At 32.8% G+C, this 11551-nt stretch overlaps 1 protein-coding gene across 1 annotated transcript in view; it reads right to left on the bottom strand.

Moving 5' to 3' along the window:
* Positions 1–3890: 3890 nt before the first annotated feature.
* The window catches only part of spab (space blanket), a 227792-nt gene continuing 220131 nt past the window's right edge, over positions 3891–11551 (bottom strand). The window contains exon 5 of the mRNA XM_081735557.1: positions 3891–5952. Within this exon, the coding sequence (XP_081591683.1) occupies positions 5815–5952 (138 nt within the window). The 3' untranslated portion in view covers positions 3891–5814. The remainder of the gene's footprint in view (positions 5953–11551) is intronic.

Here is an 11551-nt window from a genome sequence, read left to right as displayed (position 1 = left end):
AGGAAAGCGACACGTGTCTGTGTTCATTTGTGTTTCTCCATCCAAACATTTTTTCGTTCTCCCTCTCTTTGACCTTCATTTCATGAAGATAACTATCAAATTCGGAGACCGCCGTTAGTGGAAGAATAGCCGAGGTGTTATAGGTGCTGCTACACCAATCCCAAGTTCCTAAGTTCAAATTCACTCTGGAGGAACATAACATTTAAATTTAATTTCTTTCCACATAGTGAATGATAAATTCTCTTTACTCAAAGTTCTCCATCTAGAGTTGAGTTGCAATAATCACTCACATTAACCAAGAGAAAGATAGAGTGGATATAGATCTTATTGAAATATTATCAAGATCATTTATCCATTTTCACGTTTGTTTCGTTTAGTTCATTTTTGTTTATTCTTCTTTATGAAATTATAGTTCTCGCTTGCTTAGATTATAACAAGGGATATCAATGCCATATTTGGAACATATGACATGTTTTTTGTGGTTGCAATATTTTTCACAGTTTGAATTTTACGCACCGCACATCTTGTTTTTACTTTCTTAGACTGTACTTTTTTCGATTGCGCTTTCCAAACACACCGGAAACCAATAATATAACACCGGGAAATGTTCTTGTTAGTTTTAATGTGTAAATATCACATAATAATAATAATAATAATAATAATAATAATAATAATAATAATAATAATAATAATAATAATAATAATAATAATAATAATAATAATAATAATAATACGTTTTTAAACAATGCAAACAATGGTGGTTTTATGAGGGTCAAATCATCCGGCAGAACATGATATTTTATAAAGTTTCATTATATATATATGAAAACTGAAAACTAACAAAAGTAAAGGTAAAGTTGAAACGAATAATGTAAGACATTCAGAGATTTTACGAAATACTGTAACCTGTGAAATAAAATTGATGTTTGACCAACAACGTTTTTCCCAGGCATGTCTCAGGTTTAATAAGGTTTTTTTTGTACTTTTTCATGTTATCAATCGCTCTGTGGATACTAAATTGTGCCTTCTACCTGATGTTTTATTCGTTGCAGAGGCATGGATATTTTTCTATATTTTGCTGTTTGGTACACTGACATTTTTCTAGCAAACTAGTGCATTTGTTAAAAGACTAACTTAGTTCTCAATCAACCAACCTTAATGATATTGTTGGTTGTCTAACGCTTCAAGATGTGAAAATTTGAAGATTGAATGCACTTTTGCTCGTGGTAATACCTATCCATACTATCCTATCCTTAATAAAGCACTACTTGTATATAGAGTGGCTGTACCTTCCCTTGAGTGGCACAAAGGATGGGTAACTTCTGTCAAACTTCCGAGTGGATGCCCTGAGTAATTCGAAGAATATCTTTATCGTCATTACCGATTTTACTCAAACAACTAGATTTTTGACAATGTTTCATCCACATTTACCTTATGTGTTGTACATAAGCTCTTCATTATGTCTTTGCAATAAGCTTTCAATTACACATCCCCCTATTAATGTTTTTGAGATATATGGACATATATATATTTTTTTTCATTGACTTTAATGTTTATGTTTCGTCATTTTAGACTATGTTCCATTCATTTTAGAACCATTCCTTTTTCGAATCTATATAGTCTCTTCTATATGTAAGCTGAATTTTAGTCATCTACCTCTTTTGGATTTTGAGGGAAGTTGAGAATTATTATTATTATTTTTCATTGATTTTCCATTGATTTTAATGTTTATATTTTCTGATTTTTGACTACTATGTTCCATTCTTATTTTAGAATAATTTGCTTTTGGAATGTAGAATTTACATAACCTCTTCTATACTTGAGCTGATTCTTCAGCCATCTCCCTGTTTTGGTTTTCGAGATATGATAATGAATTATTTGTTCATTTATTTTCCATTGACATTAATATTTCGTGATTTTGTACCATATGCCACCCATTTTAGGGTAATTTGCTTTCGGAATATAGAATCTACATAGTCTTTTCCATATTTCAGGTGACTTTCAACCATCTTCTCCAAAGTCTATTCACATCATAGCAATCGGATAGGCCCTTTTAAGTGCTTTAGATATTACATTATTAGACCTACAGTACTTCAAACTAAAATTTCTTTGACATCTGCTGTTCATTTATAGAAGCATCAAGTGAACTTGATTAAAAAAAAAAAAAATGCAGTTTCAAAATCATGGTAAATATAAGCTTGGCTTAGAGTTTGTTTGCATTGCATTATAATATGTAGTATTTGTTACTAACAAATTTATTTAGTAATCACTTGAACACATACGCGTGTTCTTACTTCTTTTTAATAAATAAGGAGCAACAAAACAATAAGATATGTAACAATTTTTTTATGTTGTATTATTTTATGGATTTTCTGTAGAACAAAGCTGTTCTATCAACTTCAATATTTTAAAACATGGGCCGGGGTGAACTCAGTGGTCGAGCGTTCACCTGCAATGCATGGGGTTCCTGGTTCTATTCTAGCTTCCGTCAAATGGGGTTTGTGGTGAACAAACACCGTGTGCATGGGCTTTCTTGAGTTTCTCCAGTTTGGTCCCACTTCCTTCATTCCACCATTTCATTCATTCTCATTATCAGTGTCTCCTTTAGCCTAAAAGACATACTTGTTGGACGTAAAATTGAAAGATTCGTATTTTAAAACAGTAACACCATTTGTTTCGGCGACGGGGACTATACTCAAAATAATAAACCTCAAGAAAGAGTTGAATCTTTTCTGGAGGCATGTAAGTGCTCTTGGGCTATTAGTCAGGTTAAACTATTCATTTCCATGTTTCGAATGCAGGCATTGCATTCATCTTCAGGCATAATTATGAAGATTCCATAGATGTGTTGACATATCTATGTAGTGGCATGACTATGAATTGAGTCCTGTGATTTTCTAAAGGAAACTCTGCCTCCTGATTGGCCTTTTTCGAGCACCTATCTTCTGTTCGATCCAGATGGGACTAAGTTGAAACCCATTGTCTCTATAGAGATTGTTTCACATGAGATAGCTATGACTTCCTTTATTATTATCTCCCCAAAATTGCTCCATTTAGCTACTAAGTTAGTATCTGTAAAATTGATATCATGTACCAGCTGTACGCTGTGCTCTGTTAGTTCTAACTTTTCCAATTGTTGGTCTGATGTAGCTATTATGTTTTCTTACATTTTTTTTTTTTTTTGGTACGTCCAATTTGTTCTATGTATAATCTGTCACATTCACAAGGGATACGATATGGAGTGTGCAAACACAGGTTATTCTTTACTTATTTAAGTAACGATCTAAATTGGCTGGAGATTTGTGATTAATTTTTATCCTTTGTATAGTAAGTATCCTGCTGAGTTTACCAACAGTGTATTGGAGAGATAGCCACTCTCACTCACGATGGTTCATAAGTAACATCCTAGGCGTACCCAGAATTTTTCATATGGGCGTGTACAATATCAATTAAAAGAGAGTTTTTCATATGGATTTACACAAAGGTAATTAAACCAAAACTTTTCATATAGGTGTGGATAAAGATAATTAAACAAGAACTTTTCGTATGGATGTACACAAAGGTTGATGTCCACGCATTCTCTCGCTGAAACATTTTTACGTGCTTATTTGTTAGATTTTGAGTGTACTAAAGTAAGTTAAAGTATTACTTCAATGAATTCAAGAACTACAAATAAAATTTTAGATTGCATGGGGTTTAAAGAAAGGTTAAACCATTTTGTTAGGAGGTACACAGGTACACACGGCACAGTCTGTAGCTACACGTGTAGCACCATTATACGACAGTGATTTGTAACGCCACAAACAACACTTGATCAGAATAAATGTATTCAGGAATACATTATTAATGTACAAGGATGTGGAAAGAGCAAAGAAATAAAACAAAACATAGATGCTATACCAGAGAGTTTTATTTATTCTTGATAAAATTCAACGTACAGAAAAGATAAAATAATTTAAGGATAAGCATTAACTACTCACTCTTTCTCTCTATCCTTAGGCTTCAAAATAGACCTACCATTTGTATTTAACCTTATTTACATAACGAATACAAGATGTGGAACCTTTCTTCCCTCGTAGGCCAATTCAAGGCATACAAAGGATTACGTCAACAATGCTGACGTCACAAAAACGTCATACATGCAAATAACACAGCACTTGTATATAGTGAAGACAAAAGGTTAACAATTATGAGAATAGTTGACGCTCAAAAAGTAAATTTGTATATATATATGTATATATATTTTGTCTCTTATATAAAGATATGTCTTTAAAATAGAGGGAAAATGATATGTATGTTTTCATGTATACTGTGATATGTGTTTAAGTTCTCTTAGAATGTTTCTGATATGTATCGACTTGGCATATTTCTTAGCTGCCAAAGATGTTATGTATGTCTGTAGGTGTCATGTATGTGAACTATCTGTGTGTTTACGTGTACTTTTTTTTTTAATTTTAAAGAACTAATTTGATGCAGCTTTTAAGTAACGCTATCATGCCTGTTATGCTTAAATATACACTAGGCTAGTTTCGTTCTTAAAGCTTGCAAAACAATGGCGTGCGTTTGAAAGTAAACTCAAAGAGTGGGCTTCATCTTTATTCTAGATGATATTGCGTTGATCCCTCCCACTTAATAAGTTGTTAATAAGATTCAGCCCGCCTCAAGAGTTTTCTGTTTGTACGCCACTGACATTGCAGCGATGGATACTATTGAGTGAAGCGCCATAGAGAAAGTAAACCATTGTTCAGTGCTTGACAAACAGACAGACATTGCACTATAGGGAAGTAAACGGCAATACAACACCAACATCAATAATTATATATATGTATTATATATATTTTTTACGATGAAAAATCGACAGACGTGGTGTGTCCTTATTTTTCTTTGCACAGGGTCAAAGTTCATGATTCTCTTAATCGTCATGTAGTAGTTACACTGTATGTATATATCATACTCAAACTACATGGTACTTCTTTAAATCTCATCATATATTTCATGTATATTTATGAAGTACTTTGTTGTAGTCGTCTAGTACCTTGCACAAAGTTACTTCATACTTCTTATCTTATATAAGTGCCCACCCATTATAAGTGTTTTACCTCTGGAATCCTTTCTTCTTCGTATATATTGAAAACAAAAGAAGCCATGTTTGAAATAATAATTCTCTGCGCGCTTATATATACTTGAGAAGAAAGGATTCTGTTTAGATGAAATAAAAAAAAACAACATATGATACGCATTACTCAAGAGGTAAACTTACACTTAATAATGAATGATTTCATATACATGCTTATACAGGGATACAATATGCTTAAACAAGCACTCACGCACGCACACACATACAACACACATTCTGTTTTCTTTGAGAAAAATGCCTCAGCCAGTAGGTTTTTCCTCAGTCAGTTATAAGAAGTTGGGCAAGTGTGACGAGATTCGCATCGCAATTGTTTCCTTGCTTAAACAAGTACATACAATGAACTAGATTATATAAATTCCTTTGTCGGGAGAATCTTACTATATCATATATATATGTTGGTGATATATAATGTATATATATATATATGTGATATATTTATACTTTAGTTTAAATTACGTGCCGTACATTTATGTATATATATAATTTTAGCACGTCACTCACAATAGCAACATAAGGGTTTCGTTGGAAACTTTAAATACGAGGTGCATTTGTAATATAATAGGGGTAATACTATAGGAATGTGTACGGGAATTTAAAAAAATCACATGTCGCACATTATCTGTTTAAAAAAATGTTAATGATACCATGCTTTTTTTGTTTTCTTTGTGTTGAATCATTTATTTTCTTAAATGATTGAATGCTCCGGCCTTAGCGGTGATCCTCTTTTCACCTGCTGTGTGTTCTACATCATCCTTGACCTGGTCAGTAGCCACGGGACCAATGCAGATGAGAGGATCCTTGAAGTAAGAGCAAACCTGACGAAGAAACAATAATAAATTACTTCAATATTTAAAACAAATTAAGAATTACATAGTACATCACACAATAGAATAGTTGTAGTAGTAATAACAGTAATAATTATGATAGTAGAAGTATTGGTAGTAGTTGTGACGGTGACATCAGTCGTAATAGTACTATAAGTAATGCTGAAAAACTAAAATTAAACACGTTTATAGACACTGTTGAAGTATCTAGCGAAAGTGACATTTTTTTTCATGCTAAATAAAAGCAAAGGAAATTCAAGAAAATTTTATACGTATCCGATAGAATAATAATTCTCATAAATTACGAGGCTTGACATCATAGACAGTACTTTAAGCATCAATTATTGGATAGGTTGAGAAATGAACGTGTTAAGTAGTTGAAGAATAGAATATTAACTATAGAGAAATGCTTAAGATATGATAATTTGTAGGATGTATAGCATTTTAATAGAAATGCAATTAATTGTTCAGGTGTAAAACGCTATTTTAATATAATTATTTTAGAAATGCTAGTTATCTTGGTACTATTGCAGTGACAATATTGCTTAAATATAAAAACAAAAATTATAGAAATAGAAGAAATGGAAATATGTTTTCAAATGTTGGTTTTTAAAGTATTCGTTAAACTTACGTAAACTAATCAGTGAAGGACCAGGATTTCACAATATCGGGGAAAAAATTACAAAATAATAATAATAATAATAATAATAATAATAATAATAATAATAATAATAATAATAATAATAATAATAATAATAATAATAATAAATAAATAAATAAATAAATAAATGAATGAAAATTGGAGGGAATTTCATAAACTTCTTGCTATATTGTTATTGATTATTAAGTTCTTCAAAATGAAGGTGAATTTTCATGTTTTTTGAAAGAGCTTTTTTAAAATTTAACATATCAATTTGTTTCGTAGAACTATCATTACTTTGAAACCTGAGATGAACATTAATTTACATTATTCTCTTCTGAAATCTGAACGAACTGTCGTCCTTTGTGCAGATTTGTAAATTTGCACAGGAAATAAGAACTCTAGCTTCAAGGTTTGAACAGAAGTAGTAAAAGAACTTAGCTACTACTTACAATAGTACATTAAATGAGACAGAAATAAACAAGTTGAAATGAGTAACTTAATACAAATACTAGAAGGAAATTATCTACAGTGTTTGAAGTAACTAGGAGAAAAAGATTAAAGAGTGTTTTCTAATAAGGAGCGGAAATTATAGTTTAGTTTCTTACAACAATTGTATAGCCTTACAGTGTGCGATCAAGTGTATAAAATAATACAAAAATCAGGTCGAAATTCTGATAAACTAAAAAAAAAGAGAAGATTTCTTATGAATAAATTGGAAATAGTTTGATTGTTAAATATACAGGGTGTATCAAAAAGGACTTTACAACTCTGAAAACCCATATAAATTTCTTTATTTAACTTACAGGCATGGTTTTGATGTCATTTTGTAGCAAAATACATCTAGCTTTTCTACCCTATACGTAAACAGGTTCAGTGTGGCTTCCATTGGTGATGCGGCACACACGGGGTCGTGCCGTAAAAAATCGGCGCCCAGGGCGAGAGTATACGACGGCGCCCCCATACATATATTCCAAACAAGTTTTCCTATCTTTTTTCCTTTTTTTTCCCGAATTTTTCGCCCCCTTATTTCGGCGTCCGGGGCCGTCGCCCCGATCGCCCCCTTCCCACGGCACGGCCCTGGGCACACATCCGATTTCTACATGTCTTCAGACGTACGGGGACGACCTGAAGATTTGTTGTGTCTTATCGAACATCCAGTTTCTATAAAACACTTATGCCACTGATAAATAGTAGGCCTACTTGGAGGATCTGTACCGTACTTCATACGAAAATTACGTTGCACAGTTGGGGCAGACTTGGATTCTTCAAACCAAAACACACTGGTAGCACGCTCGGAACCAGTAAAGGCAGTTATCTTTGCTGTAACTGCCACTAGCACTTCCAGTGGCTTGTTTCTGAATTAGTGTACTACATGAGTCAAAACGTGATGCATTTTGCTACAAAATGACACGAAAACCATGTCTATAAGATAAACGAATATATCAATGTGCGTTTTCAAATTTGTAAAGTCCTTTTCATATAAATGTATATTAAATTAAAGTTTTGTTTTCCATCTTTATGTTTTTATGTGGACGATAAAAATGCAAGTTTCGATTAAAACATAACGAAAAAGGAGATGGTATTAAAAGAATCTCTAATGCCAGAAGGGTAAGACGGCACGCCTTCTTTTGCAGCTTAATGCCGCATAACACTAGACTATTTGTTAGGAATGCCTATTATGAAAAAAGTTAACAAAGGAGAGAATATTCGCCATCTTTCTTTCTTCGCCCATTTATTTATACGAGAATGTATGGATTATTTTCTTTCTTATGTGAAATCAACTGGAATTGTAATGATATTTACTCATTTCTTCTATAAGTCCAATTAATTGCCCATTGTTTCCTTAAAATGAATGTGCGTTACATATACAGGGTGTTTCAAAATAAATATCGGGGTTTTAAGGTTTTGTAGTATTTATTACATTTAACGTACAATTATAAATAATACATTAAATGAAGGAAAAACTTAAATAGTTTTTGCTACCAGTGTTCAATGTGAGTACCATTCGTCATTCAATTTGAGTACACATCGAGTCGATAGGCGAGTTCTTCCCAAACCTTGATCAGTATGTTTAAAGTAATTGTTGCAACAAGTGGTTCAACCCTCTTTCTTAATTCCTCAATCTCCTTAAAATTGTTCAAACAGACGTCACGTCACTGGAATTATAAATTCATGACTAGCCATCCGAATTAATTTCTCGGGACTACGCGTGAAAGGCTTTTTCTTACTCGTTTAACACCTTCTTCGCTCACACTTGGTCGTCCCGTATTGTTCCTTTTGCAGACAGCCAATGATACCATCTACGGATGTTATTATCACTTGCTGGATTGCGATTGAACTTAATACAGAAAGTACCTTGCACTGTAACTACAGATTTAGTCTTTGCAAAATGTAAAACCCAGAAAGCTTTCTGCTCACTAGTCGCCATATTTGCTACTAGCGCTTTCTAGCGGCATACAGAGGAAACAGTGTATGCGCATGCGTGCGTGCAAAATTATTTGATTTGCTCTTTCATTTGATGTATTATTTATAATTGTAAGTTAATTCTAATAAATACTACAAAGCCTTAAAACCTCGATATTGATTTTGAAACATTCTGATTTTTTATATCATTTAAATTCAATTTGATTATTATATATTTAATTTCCTGAAAGTAAATGAAATTTCAAAGAAAATACAACAATCATTCCCCATATATAGTAAATAAATCAATTGTCTGAAAGACAAAGCTATAGCAGAAACATTCAACACCGTTAAACTGAATTTTACTATGATACGTCTATCAATAACAAACCAATTTTTCACCTTAAATTTTCAGATTTTTTAAACAACAAATTTTGTTGTGTTTTAACTGAGAACTTCCAGTAAAACGGACCTCTGTCAGCCCATAGCAGAAAAACTACCAGTTTCGGAGTTTTCCACGCATTGAGATTTTTAATCACGAAGATGGAAAACAACAACATACAGGGTTCGTCTGTAAAGTAGTGAGACTGGCCGCCGGGGGGATTAGATTTGTAATGGTGGGGTGTCTAGCCTAAACAACGTATTGAGCGAAAATCGCGTCCGAGCTCTCACATTGTGAGGATCATGTGTGACGCGAAATCTGTCCGTGAGTTTTTGTCACTTCGGGACGAACCATCAACACTGTTTTCTACAAAGAAGTCCTTGCACGCTTGCATAGAGCCGTCAAACGAAAACAAACGGATATTGCCGATCGCGGGAAGCTCCACCACGACAACGCTCCAGCCCACACCACCTTCATTGTGACCGCGTACCTGGCTCGGATAGGGGTTGCAACCTTGCAACAGCAATTGTAAAGTCCCGATGTGAGCTCGCCAGACATTTTTCTGTTCCAAAGCTCAAAAGAAGCCTGAAAGGTCACCGTTTTGAATATGTTCCCACCATCAAAGGCCTGTCACAGAGTCTCTGAAAGAGGTTACGGCAGCTGACCTCTGCTGTATATAAATCGTTTAAGAAAGAAGAAAACTAATAATTTTACTAAAGCTACAAAGTGATCTTGTAAGCTTCACTGTTTTTATAAGAGACAGAAATAACACTTTAAGAAATAAAACAAGTAGAAACAGGCTAAAAATAAAATTAAATGGCTAAAACAGAAATGGGTTATACCGAATTCCAAGTTGGGGCTGCAGTCAAATCAGCCCCCAACAAATATGTTATTTTATATAAAAATAAAATAAATAATATTGTAACAAAAATAATCCAAAAATCAACGTCAATTCAAACAAACATTGTAAGAAATCAAAGCTCTTACGAAACACTTTGCCCTGAAAAAGAACAAAAATAGTTGAGAACTTGAACACGTGGGCGAAAAGGAACCCCTGTTTGGCACTTGTAAAGTTAAGCTGTAGACCGATGTCTCATACAATCTCAGTATTAAAAAGGAACGTTAATCTCTAAACCAATCAAAAACAAATCGGCAGAAATTATCTGTTTCCTCTAATCAGGGATATAACCACTGAGTTTAACTAGGAAGGACCCATCGTTTTTGAGGGGGACCAGCTAAAATGTACAAATCAAACAAAAAGTGTATTACAGCTAGTGATTTTGAGACCTGAAAAAGAAAGAGAAACAGAGAATTTTGGCTTCCGTCCGGAATACTAAAAACAATGCTTTTTAACTTTCGTTTTGCTTTTTCTCCGTAAATATTATGTACCAAATAGTATTTATTATGCTTAACCAATTACTACTGTCCCGTACCAAACGTTAGCCTATATCTTTGTGCATAACTATTTCAATTTAAGTTCTTGCACACGAAACCTATCTACATAAGACTGGTTTTCTTTGAAATTTCACTAATTTTTTTTAAGATCCCCTGACAAAAATATGTAGTTATTATCCGTGACTAAAAAACATCACAATTATTATATTAACAGCTATATCTCACTTCCAACTGAAAAACAATAAAAACATTGTTTTTCACCAAATTTTCCATCTATTAAATGTTTTTTTTTTTAAAAACACTAGTTACAGCATATAAAAAAATATAATGTACTTAAAAATCAATTTAGTACCACTCTTTTATGGCAGTATTTATAGTACCTTGTTAAAACGTTTGTCTTCAAACTGTCAAATATAAATCACAGTAAATTGTGTAATCTGCTGTCACAGAAAAAAAAATAGTATTTCTCAAAGTCCATTTGTTTATTATGCAGTTTATGTTGACACAAATCTAAAGAAGAATTAAACACACACACACAAATATAAATGGTGTGGAATAATATAATTCCACTATCTAAATATTATCAATTGTAGCAGATGTGGTAGCAAGCTGTGCATTTGGCCATTCCTTACACGAAAGAAATATACTATTTTCCGATCTGTAAATAATTTAGCGTAAATTATTAATTATTTGTAAACTTCGTTATTTTCAAATAACTGAAGCGAGGTAATCTTACGATGATGTTTTAAAATTTGGTCATTTGGGAG

Source organism: Thermobia domestica, chromosome 13 (assembly GCF_964235325.1).
Source record: "Thermobia domestica chromosome 13, izTheDome1.hap1.1, whole genome shotgun sequence".
NCBI lineage: Eukaryota > Metazoa > Arthropoda > Insecta > Zygentoma > Lepismatidae > Thermobia > Thermobia domestica.
The sequence above is the reverse complement of the archived record's forward strand: the minus strand, read 5'-3'. Positions and strand labels throughout refer to the sequence as shown.